The sequence below is a fragment of the Bos mutus genome, chromosome 18 (genome assembly GCF_027580195.1).
Source record: "Bos mutus isolate GX-2022 chromosome 18, NWIPB_WYAK_1.1, whole genome shotgun sequence".
NCBI classification, from domain to species: Eukaryota; Metazoa; Chordata; class Mammalia; order Artiodactyla; family Bovidae; genus Bos; species Bos mutus.
Window position 1 is genome coordinate 27,168,359 of NC_091634.1, and position 17,578 is coordinate 27,185,936.

The 17,578-nt window shown below is 53.6% G+C and overlaps 2 protein-coding genes across 6 annotated transcripts; both read left to right on the forward strand.

Moving 5' to 3' along the window:
- The first annotated feature begins 4,618 nt into the window (after positions 1-4,618).
- On the forward strand, positions 4,619-10,271 carry LOC102282459 (dipeptidase 2). Of its 5 annotated transcripts, none has more exons than XM_070388144.1 (13): positions 4,619-4,676; positions 4,838-4,872; positions 5,277-5,307; positions 5,572-5,871; positions 6,139-6,265; positions 6,579-6,708; positions 6,796-6,937; positions 7,230-7,299; positions 7,420-7,596; positions 8,206-8,290; positions 8,941-9,016; positions 9,681-9,816; positions 9,906-10,271. In XM_070388144.1, exons 4-13 carry the CDS (start codon positions 5,669-5,671, stop codon positions 10,161-10,163), a joined length of 1,404 nt encoding a protein of 467 aa, XP_070244245.1. In that variant the 5' UTR covers positions 4,619-4,676; positions 4,838-4,872; positions 5,277-5,307; positions 5,572-5,668; the 3' UTR covers positions 10,164-10,271. The 5 variants fall into 5 exon arrangements, with proteins under 5 accessions (XP_070244245.1, XP_070244247.1, XP_070244244.1 ...); XM_070388143.1 differs by having other exon boundaries at positions 4,622-4,676; positions 4,838-4,922; XM_070388145.1 differs by lacking the exon at positions 5,277-5,307 and having other exon boundaries at positions 4,622-4,676; positions 4,838-4,922.
- A 2,619-nt stretch (positions 10,272-12,890) lies between these two features.
- Positions 12,891-17,416, forward strand: LOC102282735 (dipeptidase 3). The gene is made up of 10 exons (XM_005896593.2): positions 12,891-13,556; positions 13,848-13,974; positions 14,456-14,585; positions 14,671-14,812; positions 15,059-15,125; positions 15,238-15,414; positions 15,693-15,777; positions 16,308-16,383; positions 16,860-16,995; positions 17,085-17,416. The coding sequence occupies exons 1-10, from the start codon at positions 13,318-13,320 to the stop codon at positions 17,322-17,324; spliced, it is 1,419 nt and encodes a 472-aa protein (XP_005896655.1). The 5' UTR covers positions 12,891-13,317; the 3' UTR covers positions 17,325-17,416.
- The last annotated feature ends 162 nt before the right edge of the window (positions 17,417-17,578 follow it).

A 17,578-nucleotide genomic window follows, 5' to 3' on the forward strand; every position in this document is an offset into this window, starting at 1 on the left:
ACGCTCAGCACATTTTCATATACCTCTGGCCATCTATATGTCTTCTTCAGGAAAATGTCTATTCAGATCCTTTGCCAGGATCCGACTTCTAAAAAGAGCCCCTCAGGAAGTTCCATTGAAGAAGAAACTGGCAACCACTCCAGTTTTCTTGCCTGGAGAATCTCATGGACAGAAGAGCCTAGTGGGCTAGAGTCCATGGGGTCACAAAGAGTCAGACATGACTGAGCGACTAACACACCTATCTTTTAGAGATGCAACCTTAAATATGGGTGAAATAAATGTCTGATTGCTTTAAAATATTCTTCAAAAGTGGATGGTAAGGTATAAATGAAATAAGGGCATTAGTTGATAACTGTTGAAGCTAAGCAATGGGTACAAAGGGGTTCAATATACTCTTCTCTCTATTTTTTCATATGTTTGAACATTTTCCTAATAGGTAAGAAGAAATAAAAACTTCTCAGATGGAGCCTATGTTCAACCAGGTTTGGAATCAGTGAGGACTCAGGTGGTCAGCTTCACAGGGTGAGCTAGTTTGGGCAAGCCCTGGAAGTCAGGCAGAGGAGGTCAAGCTTCCCATATAAACGCAGGGAGTGGGGCGGGCGGGTCTGGGGCAGGGCGTGCTATGTGCAGCATGGTGTAGTGGAGGACAGGTCTGACAGGCCTGAGAGATGAGCAGGAAAGAGACTACAAGTCTGAACTCGAGGCTAAATGAGCAATCGCGTATGTTGTCAAGCAAACGTTTGCTTGCTCAGGGCTGGCTCCCAGCACCTGGCGCCCCCACAGCCAACTCTTCTGTATGTTATGCCGGCACATGTGACTGATCACTGGAGACTCGTCCAGCCCTCTCACTGCACCCCTCAGCAAAAGGCCGCACCAGCAGGTAATCAGCAAAGGATATCAGGACAAAGAGATGGATGAAGGGGATTCTCCTCAAGAGAGGTAGCAGCTGGAAGTCGAGACATCGAAAGAACTATCTGACTTACAAGGAGGGCACCATTGTGATCATGTGCCTACCCAGCAGCTGGTCTCCCCACACCTGTCCTTCTCAGCCAGGTTTAAGGCAGGTTCCACCCCAGGGCCAGTGGGCTACTCTACCTACCACTGCTGGCTTTCCCAGGTGCCTGCCTTATGAACCATGAACTCTCCTCACTGAAGACAGAGCCAACTCTGGTGAGCCCGGCAGCAGTGAACAGGAGGTATGCAAAGTCAGACATGGCAAACTTGACCAAACAGCTGGCTGTCATTCTTCAGAGCTCTGGCCCGTCAGGGCTTGAAGCACACACAGAGGATGAGCCAAAAGAGACAAAGTCTGAGTAGGTCTGGCTTGGGGTTCCAGAGCCCCAGACAACAGAAGACTAAGGATATTTCTCCTTCATAGAATCTTAGTTCCATTGTCCTTACAAGCTGCCCCCAAATGGGAGGCATGGGAATAAATAAGGAGCTTGGGATTAACATATACACACTACTGTATATAAAACACAACTAACAAGGACCTATTGTATAGCACAGGGAACTATATTCAGTATTTTGTAATAAACTCTAAGGGAAAAGAGGCTTCCTGGCCGCTCAGGAGTAAAGAATCTGCCTGCCAATGCAGGAGATGCAGGTTCCATCCCCGGGTCAGGAAGATCCCCTGGAGAAGGATATGGCAACCCACTCCAGTATTCTTCCCTGGGAAATCCCATGGACAGAGGAGCCTGGCAGGTTACAGTCCATGGGGTCACAAAAGAGTCAGATACAACTTAGTGACTAAACATCACACGAACGCATAAAGGAAAAGAATCTGAAAAAGAAAAAAAAAATATACACACACACACATGTCTGTGTGTGCATGTGTGGCTGAATCACCTTGCAGTAACCTGAAATGACACAACTTTGTAAATCAACCATAGCAAAAAAGTGAAAGTGTTAGTCACTCTGTTGTGTCTGACTCTGTGACCCCATGGACTGTAGACTGCCAGGCTTCTCTGCCCACGGAATTCTCCAGGCAAGAATACTGGAGTGGGTAGCCATTCCCTTCTCCAGGGGATCTTCCTGACCCAAGGATCAAACCCGGGTCTCTTGTATTACAGGCAGATTCTTTACCGTCTGAGCCACGAGGGAAGCCCAAATCAACTATAATTCAATTTTAAAACAAAACAAAAACAAAATCAATCAGAGAAAAAGCGAGGCTGGTAAAAACCTACCTCGTGGGCTATTGTGAAGACTGAATCACTATGTGCCACTAACTGGCAGCATAGCTCTGGGCGCCCAGTAACTCTGGCTCCCCTGATGCACTGCCACTGCTGTCACATCTCCTTGTTCTGGGAAGGGAGGGAAGGCAGCAGCCTCCTGTGCTCCCAGTCAACGCACTCTTCACTGAACGCTGGTCAAGTGCTTGCTGTGCTCAGGTGTGGTGCCAGGTGCCAGAATGTGGTGGTCGAGGCCTTACTGAGTTTACTTGCCAGCTCCAACAGGGGCAACCACTTCTGACTGCTGGGGCAGGCTGGGGTGGGGAGGAAGAGGAAGAAGTCCCAGCAAAACCTGAACCTGAGCAGTCTGAGAGGTTCACTCATGTTCCTGTTTTTAGAGAGGGTAAATTGCCAAAGAGGTTTTGGATTTAGCAGAGTTCTTCATGGTATGTTCAACCCTTCCTGATGGCAAGATTTCCTCCCCTGGCCCTGCCTCAACAGCGCCACCATTTGGAGGCTGAGGGGCAGCATGGCTGGTATGGCCAGAAAATAGGGGACAGAGTGGTGGTGGTGGTGGTGGTGGTGCTTTAGTCACTAAGACATGTCCGACTCTTGGAACCCCGTGGACAGTAGCCCGCCAGGCTCCTCTGTCCATGGGATTTTCCAGGCAAGAATACTGGAGTGGATTGCCATTTCCTTCTCCAGGGGATCTTAGGGGTTTGTGTTATTTGTTGAAACTGGAGCAGCAGGTGAGGGCAGACTCCCCAGGACTTGAAAGCCAAATAAAGGAATCCGAGGTTTAGGAGCAACAAGAAGCCACAAAAAAACTTTGGGGAGGAGGATGGCACCAGATTTTTCAAAGAGAGACAGGGTATGCCTGCTCTGTGGGAAATGAACTGGAGATGGGGAGACCAGAAGGAGGTGAGAGATGAAAATGACCTGTACTGGGAAAGGAACGGTGGGCATGGAAAGGAGACATACCCGGGAGATTTTTGGAAATTGAATCAGCAGAACTTAAAGATGCCCTGAAAGGGGAGGGGTGGGCAGAAAGTAGAGGGTATCATGGATGACATTCAGGTCAGCTCTGGAGCCAGGCCCTGGGTTTCTCTGCCTCCATCCTCTTTTCACTTCCACCCACTGTCGGCAGCACCTGGAAAACTTTTGTCACAACCTCTGCCCCGAAACTGTCCCTGTGTCCGGGGGGATCCTACAGGACAAGACTTTGCTAGGGTGTTCCTTTCCCCCTGGTGGGGATGGGGCATGAAGATGCCTTGGGTGAGATTAAGGGAACGACATGTCACCTTTTTGGCTAAAATCTGCTTGCCGCTTGGGTGTGAGTACTCCCATGCCCCTGAGTATATAAGAATGTACGTGTGTGTGTGTTTCCATGATCAGCTTTATATGGTCACCTCAAGGCCATGGCCACCAGTGCCAGCCTGTTTAAGGACTGAAGCTGAACGTTATAGAAAATTTGTTGCCTGGCTAATCTTCTACAGTAATGGTGCCTACCTCCTCTAGGTCAAAACAGACTATCTAGACATCTGGTCCTTGCAGAATAGCTAAAAAAAGAAAGAAAGAAAAAAGGCTAAATTCTCTTTTTTCATTCCTCTGTCAGCAGCTGCTGTTTGTCTGCACTTCCTGGAGGTCTATCAAGAGTGGAATGAACTGTTTATCCCCCAAACTCATATTTTTTTTTTTGCCTGGAAACCAGCCCAAGAATTTCTCCTCCCTCTCCCCACTGTGAGAGTGACTGTGGGGCCTGCTGACCAGCAAGGGGAGGGAAAGGAGCCAGGTCTGAGTTTGGGTGCCCAGGGCAGGGATACACCCTGCTGTTCTCAGCATCAGAGCCCTAGGGGACGCACGCTCTGCAGGCAGGCTGCCTAGAGAACCCTCCAGCTGCAGTGAGCAGGGAGCAGACTCACCTCCAACATAGCACTACCAGTGTGCCCTTCCTTCTGGCCTGTAGGCACTGGGCAATGTCAAATGCAATATACATGAGCCTTGAAATATACACAAGCAGGGACCCTTCCCCTCCCAGGTAGCCCAGGACCTCTAGTTCTGCTGAAAGAGTTTTGCTCATTTCATTTTTAGAGAGATTTCTAGGGTCTCCAGCACTCAGACTTAGGTCCTTACCCCTGAGCTAGTCACTCCTGCCACCTGGGGAAGGTTCCAAAGGCCAAACAGCTCCATGGGGCGCCAAGGATCAAAGCAGAAGCTTGAGAGGCTGGAGATGAAGGAGTTTGGGCAAGGTTCCAAAAGCATCTCAGTGGCTGAGCTGTGAGAAGGCACATCCCCAGTGTATGTGTGTGGTGGTGGTGGGAGGGGGCTGTTCCTAGAGGAGTCAGCTAGGGTGAGGCCTGAAACTAGAAATGAGGAATAGGGTGGGGCCTCAGAGCAAGCACAGGAACTTAGGCCTTGAGGTTTCCGGGAGAGCTAGAGCCACAAGGGCCATGAGATACAACGACTGTAGCAGCAGAACCCAGATGCCAGGCATTCCACACTGAGGTAGGAGGGATCCTGGCCAGCAGGTCAGCCCACAACTCTGGGAGGAAGCTTCCTGGGGTGGGGAATCTCCTGCCACGGAAGTGACTTCAACTCCTTCCACTCAATAGCCTACCAGCTGGGTTCTTGCTCTGTTGAGTAAAAGGTTGCTTAACTTTTTCCAGATGGTTGTTCAGTTCACATCACCAAAGTTCCTCAAGTGAGGCCCTGGAGAAGTGCAGCAACTCCTGAATGCGCTCTTTGCAGAGGGTGACTGGGGGGAATAGGGGAGGGGTGCCCCTGACAATTCCCAGTTGCTGGCTGAAGTCTCCTGAGAATGGTCATCCACTCTGGGGAGTCAAGTAGGGGGAGACAGAAGGTCGGGGGCAGAGGGGCCATTTCTGAATCTAGAACCCCCAAGTTTAACCCTCCATTTCTAAAAACTATCTCCTCCCTCACACCCACCCCTCATGTCCCAGCACATGGAAACTGGGAGCCCAGATCAATGGGGACACAGAGACACTGGCACGCAGCCCTGGGGTGGGCGGGGCAGGCTGCAGACAGATGGGGACAAGCTGTGCTCCTGGGAGGGGCTGCCTGAGGCTGATGGCCACTCTCTGACAGAAGCGCCCTGGACTCTCTCTTGGACAGCAAGGTTAGAGGCAGGGGGAGAGCAATTTAGGGCGGCCCCCTCAGAATAGAGGGGTCGGGAGAGGGGCGGGGGCGGAGGGAACCCGAGATGGGAGGGGAATGGGCTCAAGGTGGAGGCCAGGTTAGCCCACAAGAGCCGCCTCTTAGCAGAGGGCAGGAGGGTAGTTCGGGCCTCCATGGCACCTGGGCTTTGCGGATTACGGCTCTCTGCACAGGGGTCGCAGGGTCCTGTGACTCTGTGTCCCCTCTCTCCATGCCCCTCTCCCAGAGGCTGCGCAACTACGTGATCTGTGTCGACTGGCAGAACCCCAGCACCCGCACCGCTCTCAGACCTGCCTCTGCCTACCTGCCCGGCCCTGTGCAGCATGCCGAGTGGGGGCCTCGAGCATCCCCACATGCTCACCCAGCGGCCTCTGCTGCTCCTGCTGTGGCTGCTGTTGCGGCTGGTAACCCGCGCCCAAACAGCACCGGCTGCCCCTATCGCCCTGACCAGTCTGGACACCTCCAGCACACTGAGTCTGGGGGAGCGTGCACGGGCCCTGATGCGGGACTTCCCGCTTGTGGATGGGTGTGTAGGGGCTGGTGGGGGCCTAGCCCGGCCCTGGGCAGGGGAGGAAGTCCAGAGCATGCAGAGCTAGTGGGGCAGCTCCCTCACACCACCCCTGGGTGTCCTCTCCATCATCCTTGGGTGCCCCTCTCCTCTTCTGTCACCCTCTCTGGTGGGAACCCCCTCAGCCCAGGCCTCAGCTAGTCTATGTGACAGTGTGAGGTGGGGGAGTCCCCTGGTTGGCCTGAGCCCGAAGGAGCCCACCCATTTGCCTTGACCTCCCTCCAGCCACAACGACATGCCCCTGGTCCTGAGGCAGTTTAACCGCAAGGGCCTACAGGATGTTAATCTGCGCAATTTCAGCCATGGCCAGACCAGCTTGGATAGGCTTAAAGACGGTCTCGTGGGTGCCCAGGTACCAAGGGGACACACAAGATGCCACCATGGCTCTGGGGGAATGTGGGGGAGTTTGGGGGCCTCAGAGACCACGGGTTAGTCACATTGGAACTCAGTTACCACAGCAACCTAGAAAGTGCCATGACAAGGATGCTGGGGGCTAACAGGGGTCACAGTGAGTCAACATGATGGGCATCCAAGTACCACAGAACAAGCTATGCATCACATGTGACACTGGGCACAGGCAGTGCTGCACCAGCTGTGGAGGCGGTGAGAAACCCAAGAAGTTCTAAAGGAACCCCTACCTAAACCATCCCCTGGTCTTCCCTCAGTTCTGGTCAGCCTACGTCCCATGCCAGACCCAGGAACGGGATGCTGTGCGCCTCACCCTAGAGCAGATTGATCTCATCCACCGCATGTGTGCCTCCTATTCTGAGCTAGAGCTTGTGACCTCAGTTAAAGGTAGACGGATGGGTGGTGGTGGGTGTCAGGGGCTTGATTAAGCTACCCATGTCTCTGACAATGACAATCTGCCCCACCTGCCCCCAGCTCTGAATGGTACCCGGAAGTTGGCTTGCCTCATTGGTGTGGAGGGTGGCCACTCACTGGACAGCAGCCTCTCCGTCTTGCGTACCTTCTATGTGCTGGGTGTGCGCTACCTGACACTCACGCACACCTGCAACACACCCTGGTGAGCTTGGTGCAGATGGTATGCGCCCAGTGAGGCAGGGATCTGCCCAAGATCATGCTGGGGCCCACACCAAGATTCACCCCTGGGACTTGGCCCCGAACCTGGAGTGGGGAGGTCTACAAAGCAAGACTAGATCCCCAGAAGAGCCCTCCTACTGCCACACACAGCCCTGCTTGGGTCCCTCCTCTTGCTCCAGGGAGTTGCAGGTGTAGAGGGCTCGACGGAACCTCTGTCTAGCTTCTTGTAGCTGAGTCATGACCACCAGTCAGACTGCCTCCTGGCCACCCTGCAGGGCAGAGAGCTCAGCTAAGGGCATCCACCCCTTCTACAGCGATGTCAGTGGGCTGACCAGCTTCGGTGAGGTGAGGACCCCGGCTCCATACCCTGCCCCATGTGAATGCACAGCCCCACCTGGTCCCTCCAGATAAACGCACCTAAGACAAATGCAGCCCTGACACCCTCTCCCCAACCCATCCCTGCAGAAGGTGGTGGCAGAAATGAACCGTCTGGGCATGATGGTGGACTTGTCCCATGTCTCAGACGCCGTGGCACGACGAGCCCTAGAAGTGTCGCAGGCACCTGTGATCTTCTCCCACTCGGCTGCCCGGGCTGTGTGTGAGAGCACCCGGAATGTTCCTGATGACATCCTACAGCTTTTGGTGAGAGACTGCCCTTGCCTGCAAACCTAAAGCAAGACATTCAAACCAGGAGCCCCTGAACCTGAGATTCTGCTCCCTCAATTTCCTCAAACCCTAGGTTAAAGATCTTCTGCCCCCAAAACACATGAACCACAGCCCCTGAACTCTTGAACTCTACGTGGGGGTTCTAGGTAGTAAACATTCCTCGAGAACCTCCCTGGTGGTCCAGTGGCTAAGACTCCGTGCTCCCAATGGAGGGGATCCGGGTTCCATCCCTGGTCGATAGATCCCACCCACTGCAACTGATAGCTCACATGTTGCAACTAAAGACCCTGCCTGCCCCAGTAGAAGATCCCGCATGCGACAAGTAAGATGGAGGCTCCCACGTGCCACAACTAAGACACGGTGCAGCTAAAAGAATAAATAAAAATACTCCTCCAAACCCACAAACCAAGTGCCAAGACACCACCCAGACCCAGAGCTGAGGCTCCCCCATTCACACAAACCCAGAGAGGAGACGTCTCTGATCTCAAAGCCAGGACTGAACACCTTCCTTAGAGGGCTGAGAGAGTGAAGAGGCAGGTGGTTGTGCCAGGGGCCAAGTCAAATGTCCATTGTCCAACCCTGCAGAAGAACAACAGTGGCATTGTGATGGTGTCCTTATCCGTGGGGGTGTTACAGTGCAACCCACTAGCCAACGTGTCTACTGTGGCAGGTAAGCCTCACCCTGGGCTCTCTGAACAGTTCTGACTTGGACCTGAAACAGGGCACAAATTTGAGGAGGACCTCAAAAGGGCCCCAGGGGTTTGACCCACTGCTGGCAAGAGGCACTGCTCCCCCAAGCCCAATAATGAATGGTACACAGTTCTTGGTGCCATGTGGAACTGGAGCCACGGAATCAAAATGGATGCTGATGGGTATCCGGGAGGCAGTCAGACACAGAGTCCAGGTGCTGCCCATCTGCACCTCTGCAGGGGCTCCAAAGCACGTTGCCTGTGCCTCTGGTCAAGGGACTGGGCAGCTCCACAGATCCCTGGGGTCTCTGTCAGTTGTTTCCTTGTTCCTTTCTCACCACCCATGGAGAGGCTACCTCGCAGGTTCTCAAGGGAACTGAGAGGCAGAGTGAATCTTGGCCCAAATGCGTGGCTCTGAGGTCCACTCCAAATCTGAAGTCCAGTCTGGAGCCAGCCGGGATCACTTCAGACCAAACCTCAGGGCTCTCCACTCGGTGCTCTGGGTGCCCGGCCATGAAGGAACTGGCCTGTCTGGCCTACAGGCTGCAAGAAGGGGAATCAACAAAGTCCAGTCCTCACCACCTCCCCCCGAACCCTAGAAGTCCCATACTGCTGACTTTCCATCCTTCAGATCACTTTGACCACATCAGGGCTGTCATTGGATCCAAGTTCATCGGGATTGGAGGAGATTATGATGGGGCTGGCCGGTGAGTGCATCCATGTGGGCTTGTCTTGGTCTGGATGTGTCACGGGGGGGCTTTCATAGCCACGGTGCCCACCATACTATGGTCCTCATGGCCTTGACCACAGCCTCAGGTCTGCTGGCCCCACTGGTATCTCCCCTCTCCCAGGGTCTGTTTGCTGGGCTCTCCTGTCTATCTGCAACCCATTGGCCCTACTCTAGATCATCATATTTGGCTAACCCAACCAGACAGACCTCATCTGCCCAGCATGTGCACCCAGCCAGTGTCAGTAGACCCATGGCCTCTGAGCAGACTCAGCAGGGTCTGGGGTGGGCTAACCATCTTCTCTGCCTGCAGTTGGGTCTGTGCATGCAAGGGGGTCAACCTAGTTCTTCAAAAGCTTTTCTTCTTTCTATAAACAGAAGGAAAAGTTTGCATTCAGTGAAAGGCATAGATCTTAATAGTTCAATTCAAAGAATTTTGATGAATATTCAAGGAGCTTTAGGGCCCTTCTTCTGAAGGATGAAGAGCAGGCTTGAATCATTTACTCTCTCCAAGTCTCCATTTCCCATATTTGACCAGGGCTGGGGTTCAGTGGACCCTGCACACACAGGACACTGGTTCTGACTCAGGACCAGGGGGCAGGTCTGAGGCCCAATAGCTGGCTGGCTGGCTGGTGGCCACACAGGTTCCCACAGGGTCTGGAAGACGTGTCCACATACCCAGTACTCATAGAAGAGTTGCTGAGGCGTGGCTGGAGTGAGGAAGAGCTCTGGGGTGTCCTTCGAGGAAACCTGCTGCGGGTCTTCAGTCGGGTGGAGCAGGTATGCTGGGCTGGGCCACAGAGGAGCTCTGAGCATGTGTATTGGGGCGGGTGCTGTGGGGGCTGCTGCTCACTGACTGACGCCTCCAGGTTCGGGAGGAAAACAAGGGACAGAGTCCCTTGGAAGATGAGTTCCCAGATGAGCAGCTGGGGAGCTCCTGCCGCTCCGTCCTCTCGCATCTGCAGCAGAGAGAGAATCTGGCTCAAGACCAGAAACTAACCAGAACTCCAAGGCATGGGAGTCCTATTTTGTCAACTATGCGGTCCTTCTCAAAATCTTCCCCCAACACAGCCCCTGGCCTCATAGTTATTGCTGCCTTCCTGGTCCTCATTCTTTGGCTCTGGTGATCCATTAATCCTGCCAGATGTCACTTTGGCAGATGCAGACATGCACAAAGTTTCCTCTCATGCAAGCACAAACATTTCCCAAAAATAAATGTTTCAAAAATGGAATCAGCATGAGCTGTCCTTGTCTGTAGTGGAGCCTGTGGTACAGGCCCCAACACTGGGGTTTGGTGGGGGACCCTGCAGTTCAGACACCAGGTACTCAAGGCAGACCTGTTGGCAGTGGCCTGAGGAATCCCAGGGGGGTTGGCTCAGCACCAGGAGAAGAGAGTGGGAGGCTCTGGCTGCAGGAAGGCAGACTTTACTCATTCCCTCTGAGTAGCTCACCTCAATCCTGACCTATCGTCTACCACCTGGAGATCTTTTAGGGAATTCTGGCTCAGATTCCCAAGAAGAGAACCTGCTTGGATCACAAATGATCTTTGTTCCTATTTGGACAGAGCCAGAATGTCAGGCTACTTAATCGGCCACAGACCTCTAATGGCTGGACAGCTCTGGAGGTGGGCCCACCCCTCCCCCTGCTCCTCAGAGACTTTCTAAGACATTCGGTCTACTTAGCCACTACATCTTCCCTCAGTCCATAAATGATAATGTGCTAGGGACTTCCCTGGTGGTCCAGTGGCTAAGGCTCTGCATTCCCAATGTGGGAGGCCTGGGTTCAATCCCTGGTCAGGCAACTAGATCCCACATGCAGCAACTAAGAGTTCACATGCCTCAACTAGAAGGTCCCGCATTATGCAACTCAGACCCTGTGCAGCCAAATAAGCTAAAGAAAAAATACAAAAAATGATGAGACATAAATTGACCAGGGAGTAGGTAACCCCCTTCCTAAAACAGTTAGGACTACCCTGTAGCTCAAACAGTAAAGAATCTGCCTTTGATGCAGGAGACCAGAGTTCAATCCCTGGGTTGGGAAGTTCCTCTGGAGAAGGAAATGCAATCCACCACAGTATTCTTGCCTGGAGAACTCCAAGGACAGAGAAACCTGGCAGGCCACAGTCCATGGGGTCACAAAGAGTTGGACATGATAGAGCAACTAACACACATAAGTGAAAATGAAAGTGAAGTCGCTCAGTCGTGTCCGACTCTTTGCGACCTGTGGACTGCAGCCCACCAAGCTCCTCCGTCTATGGGATTCTCCAGGCAAGAATACTGGAGTAGGTTACCATTTCCTTCTCCAGGGGATCTTCCCAACCCAGGGATCGAACCCAGGTCTCCCACATTGCAGGCAGACGCTTTAACTTCTGCGCCACCAGGGAAGCCCCCTCTTTCCAAGATGGCTATTATTAACTAAAGTTTAGTATGTATATTCCTCTAGAGTCTTTTTTTGTGTATGTGTAAAGAAACACAAGCTGGAATCAAGATTGCCGGGAGAAATATCAATAACCTCAGATATGCAGATGACATCACCCTTATGGCAGAAAGTGAAGAGGAACTCAAAAGCCTCTTGATGAAAGTGAAAGTGGAGAGTGAAAAAGTTGGCTTAAAGCTCAACTTTCAGAAAACAAAGATCATGGCATCCGGTCCCATCTCTTCATGGGAAATAGATGGGGAAACAGTGGAAACAGTGTCAGACTTTATTTTTTTGGGCTCCAAAATCACTGCAGATGGTGACTGCAGCCAAGAAATTAAAAGACGCTTACTCCTTGGAAGGAAAGTTATGACCAACCTAGATAGCATATTCAAAAGCAGAGACATTACTTTGCCAACAAAAGTCCATCTAGTCAAGGCTATGGTTTTTCCTGTGGTCATGTATGGATGTGAGAGTTGGACTCTGAAGAAGGCTGAGCGCTGAAGAATTGATGCTTTTGAACTGTGGTGTTGGAGAAGACTCTTGAGAGTCCCTTGGACTGCAAGGAGATCCAACCAGTCCATTCCGAAGGAGATCAGCCCTGGGATTTCTTTGGAGGGACTGATGCTAAAGCTGAAACTCCAGTACTTTGGCCACCTCATGTGAAGAGTTGACTCATTGGAAAAGACTCTGATGCTGGGAGGGATTGGGGGCAGGAGGAGAAGGGGACGACAGAGGATGAGATGGCTGGATGGCATCACTGACTCGATGCACGTGGGTCTGGGTGAACTCCGGGAGTTGGTGATGGATAGGGAGGCCCGGTGTGCTGCGATTCATGGGGTCGCAAAGAGTCGGACACGACTGAGCAACTGAACTGAACTGAACTGATGTCAACATAGGTACAGAAGTAAATTTGGGGGAAGATTTTTGTTTTCTGAGCAGAGGCACATCCTATAAAACGAACCTATGCTCCCCACATTAGGAGCACACAGTCTTAACCACTGGACCAGCAAGAAGTCCCCAGAAGTAAATTTTAATAAGAGATGTGGTAAAGAATCCGCCTGCCAATGCAGGAGATGCAAGAGATGTGGGTTTGATCCCTGGGGAAGATCCCTGGAGAAGGAAATGTCAACCCACTCCAGTATTCTTGCCTGGGAAATCCCACGCACAGAGGGGCCTGGCAGCCTACAGTCCATGGGGTGACAGAAAAGTCGCACAACTTAGTGAATGAGCAGGCACTAAAACAAAATGGTCTCCCATAAATATTATACAAATTTAATTTTTGTTAAAAATATATAGGGGATCTTTTTCTTCTGCCAGTCAAAACATACAGATCTAATTCACTCTTTTAAATTTTAATTCTTCCCAGAATTTCATGGAATATTTAACCAGTTGGAGTGCAGGCATATCCCTGCAGCTAAAACCCCACATGGGCTTGCGACCTGTCTGCCTAGAGGTGAAACTGGGAAGATTCCTGGGCCCCTCCTAGTCACCCCCTGGCCTCCTCCCCGAATCAGTAGGCCCCTGGCGCTTGGGAGGGGTGGGTGCAGGGCAGGAAGCAGGGACAGAGGTAACCCATGGTGAGCCGCCTGAGGGCGCTCGGGGCAAAGGCTGGCCTGGCCTATTGGGGCGCGACCCTAGATGGGAGGGAAGGGCCTACCTCCCCCTGGCGGCAACGCTGGGCGGCGGCATTGCGGATCCCCGAGCTAATCTGCCTAGCGTCCTGACTCCAGCCGCTTCTCACGAAGCCGTGCCGCTGGGTCACCAGCATCGACGGTCGGGACCCCACTGTCGCCCTCTGCCCCTCGCCCGCTCCTCTTAGTTCTCGAGACCCGCCTCTGCCCGGCTGCTCGGCCCTGTGCAGCAATGCTGTCCCTAGGCCCCGAGCGTCCCCACGTGCTCACTCAGCGGCCTCTGCTGCGTCTGCTGCTCCTGCTCTGGCTGCTGCTGCGGCTGGTAACCAGCGCCCAGACCACGTGGGGAACCCCTAGCGCCCTGACCAGGCCGGCCACCTCCAGCACCCCAACAGCTCCAGGCACCCCTAGAGGCCTGAGTCTCCAGGAGCGTGCGCGGGCCCTGATGCGGCACTTCCGGCTGGTGGATGGGTGCGTAGGTGGGGGTGTGCGGGCTGGTGGGCGCTGAACCCGTTCCTGGGCAGGAGAGGAGGTCTAGAGCGTCAAGAGTTAGAGAGAAAGCTCCCTGATACACCCCTCTCCTCCACCACCCCCATAGGGCGCCTTCCTCCCCATTACGCTGTTGCTGGTAGAAACCCCTACCTAATAGCTGCTCTTCAGGACTATCATCCGTGTGAGGTGGGGATATGGGGTGGGACAGGGTAGGCCCATGACCTGGAGGCCATGTCCCCTACTCTTCTTACTTTGTCCTGACAACCCCAGCCACAACCACCTGCCGCTGCTCCTGAAACGGCATTTCCAGAACAAGCTACAAGGTGTGAACCTGCGCAATTTCAGACTCGGCCAGACCAACCTAGACAAGCTCAGGGATGGCTTCGTGGGTGCACAGGTACCAGAGGGACACACATAATGGCCTCTGGGGAATCTGGGGGCCACAGAAACCTTGGAAGACAGGCCTCTGATGGACATAGGACACACTATGTGCCATCATGTGGCTGCTGGGGAGTGAGTATAGGGGTGTTGGAGGTCAAGACAGGCCAGCTGCATGGGTGCCCAGGTTCTGTGGAGACACAGAAAGTGATCGGAAAATCCTTGGTGAGGGTGGGGCTCTGAAACCACAAAGGATATGGTGGATTGCCCTTGGGGCATTCACATAGCCCATGGACAAACAGCAAGCAATGATGTGTCATGATTTCAACTGGGCTGCTGGCAGCAAGCTGAATAGTCATCAGGGTACCACAGGGTCATGCGGTGCTGGACTCAGGCCACTGACCCACATGAGTGCCCTGAGGGCTGAGGAGGAGTAAGTAGCAGGCCTATAGCATTGAGACCAGCCTAATCTCATTCTGGACCCCTGGGCCAACCACCAGTTCTGGTCAGCCTACGCCCCATGCCAGACTCAGGACCAGGATGCCGTGCGCCTCACACTGGAGCAGATTGACCTCATCCGCCGCATGTGTGACTCCTACAATGAACTGGAGCTCGTGACCTCAGCCGAAGGTGGGCTGGGGGAAGGGAGGGGAGTCAGGGGCTACTTTGGTGGTTCTGGCCCTGGCCTCTGACCACTTGATCCATCTTCTTCTAGGACTGAACAGCACTCAAAAGCTTGCCTGCCTTATTGGCGTGGAGGGTGGTCATTCACTTGACAGCAGCCTCGCTGTGCTACGCAGTTTCTATCTGCTGGGAGTTCGCTACCTGACGCTCACCTTTACCTGCAACACTCCCTGGTGAGCAGACTGCCTGGCCTGGGGTGGAATGGTAGATGCTTGGTGGGGAAAGTGCCAGAGAGGTGAGGATAGAGGGGTCCACAGAAGAGGCTGGACTATCAGCAGGTCCCTCACACTCCCAGAAAGCAGCTGGTCTGAATCCTCACCCTGTTCTGAGGTGGGACACGCGGACAGAGAGTCTGGATGTCCAGGCTCTGTTGGCCAAGGTGTGGCCTGCTAGATTGCCCTCCTCTGGCTGTCTTTCAGGGCAGAGAGCTCCACCAAGTTTCAGGTCTTCTACACCAACATTAGTGGGTTGACAAGCTTTGGTGAGGTAAGAACTCCTTTTCAATACCCTACCTCAGCCACCCTGTACAGGTATGCACACACGTGCATCCCTCCTGACAACCCCCCCCCCAAAAAAAATCCTCCACTTGTCCCTGCAGAAGGTGATAGAGGAAATGAATCGCCTGGGCATGATGGTGGACTTGTCCTATGGGTCGCATGCCCTGGCACAGCAAGCCCTGAAGGTGTCAAAGGCTCCTGTGATCTTCTCCCACTCGGCTGCCAAAGCTGTGTGTGACAACATGCTAAACATTCCTGATGACATCCTGCAACTTCTGGTGAGCGGCCACCCCAGCTCTCAAACCCAGGACTTCATCCAAAGATCCTTGACCCTGAGCAAAGCTACCAGTCCAGTCCTCACTCACCCTTGGACCTGGTTAACCCTCCCCTATCTCTGAAACTCAAGGCCAAATCAGTTCCCACCCAGGGGCCAAGAGAGGTAAAGCCTCACCCAAGCCCTCACCAAGCATTTGCCTTATCAGGACCCCCAGGGCATAGGTGGCAGGCCATCAGGTCAGCAGGGGCAAGCTGAGTGTTCCTTTGTTCATCCACGTAGAAGAAGAATGGTGGCATTGTGATGGTGTCGCTGTCCATGGGGGTGCTGCAGTGTAACCTGTTTGCTAATGTGTCCACCGTGGCAGGTGAGCCCCACGTACAATTCTTCGTGCAGTTGTAGCTTGGCCTGTGGCTGCTCGGGCCGTCAGGAGAGCTCTAGCCTTCTAGCACACCCTGGGCCCTGGGCAGGCCTCCCAACAGTCTAGGGGAGCAGACACAGCTCTTCACTGCCCTGAACCCAGATCTGGGGCTCCAACCAGTGCAACAGGTTTAGGGGGAGGCAACTGCCTCTGCTTCTGAGTTTCTCTTTTGCTCCCATATCCCTAGACAGGACAGGCAGAACCCTATGACCAGGCTCTCAAGGAACCAGAGGTATGGTGGCTCCTAGGCAAGAAAAGGTCCTAAGAGGTTCGGGCCCTGAGGTTCACTCTGGGTCCAATGTCTAGCCTGAGGCCACTCCAGAACTCACAGCAGGCTAGGAGCTCCATGGGATCAGCTGTCCTGTCTTGGATTTCCTTGGGCAGGGGAGCTGGTCACGCTGAGCTTCCTCAGATCAGGGCTGGTTCCAGGATCTAACTCCAGCCTCATGCTACCCACCACTACCCTCATCCTGTAGATCACTTTGACCACATCAGGGCAGTCATGGGATCTGAGTTCATCGGGATTAGCGGGAGTTATGATGGGTCTGGCCGGTGAGTGTTTCCCTGGGGTTTGTCTTGGCTGGGATACAGTGGGGAGTCCCTTAGTCTCAGTTCCCCATCCATGGTCCTCCCATCCTTCATCCTCCATTACAGACTCTGGTCTTTTAGCCCACCTGGCATCTTTCCCCTCCCAGGACCTGGTTCCTGGATTCTCCTTGTCCTTCCTGTGGTCCATTTGACCCATTCCCACTCCAGGGCATCACAGTTGTTAAGAATCCCACCCCCTTTCAAGACCTGTCCAGCACATGCTCCACTGCTAGCCCAGCAGATGTGCTGTGGGCTGAGCATCTGCCCAGCAGGTAAGTGCTGCCGAAGCCCAGTTCTTCCAGGAGCTTCCAAAGTTGCATTCAGTAGCCTGAGGAACATGGCCTTTAACTTCCCATATGTGGTTGGAGCTGGTGCCACAGTGGGCCCTCAGCCAGGACCGGGGCTGAGGAGCCACAGTTAGCCAGCTGGTGGCCACACAGGTTCCCCGAGGGGCTGGAGGATGTGTCCACATACCCGGTACTCATAGAGGAGTTGCTGAGGCGAGGCTGGAGGGAGGAAGAGCTTCAGGGCGTCCTTCGTGGAAACCTGCTTCGGGTCTTCAGTCAGGTGGAACAGGTGTGCTGGGCTGGATAAAAGAGGGTTCAGTGGCTTCAGCGGGGGAGGGGGCACTGTGGAAGCCACTGACTGCTGACTTTTATCTTCAGGTGAGAGAGGAAAGCAAAGGTCAGAGTCCTTTGGAGGATGAATTTCCAAATAGGCAAGTGGGCAGGTCGTGCCATTCCCACCTCCTGACTCAGCCTCAGAGTAAGCCTCGGGCCACACACGGGGTGAGAAACAAGTGGCTAACCAACCAGGCCCTCCAGAGGCCCCCAAAAGCCTCCCTACAACTCGTTTTAGGTCTTGTGGCTGCTGTCACCTTCTCAGTCCTCATCCTGTGGCTCTAGTGACCTGGCTAGTCCCCCAGAGGTCACTGTGGCAAAGTCTCACGAAGTTTCCCTTCTAGTCATCCAGCCACAAACATATATATGCTGAGAATAAACATTTCGAGTACAGAGCCAGGTGTGACAGTCCTTTCTTCACAGGGAAAGGGGGTTCGGTCTGATGGGCTCTTGATTGGTGAGGGGTCTTAGGTTCTACCCCCAGCTGCCCAGTATGTTTGGTTCCCACTGGCTTCCAGCTTTGTCTCTCTCTCTGGAAA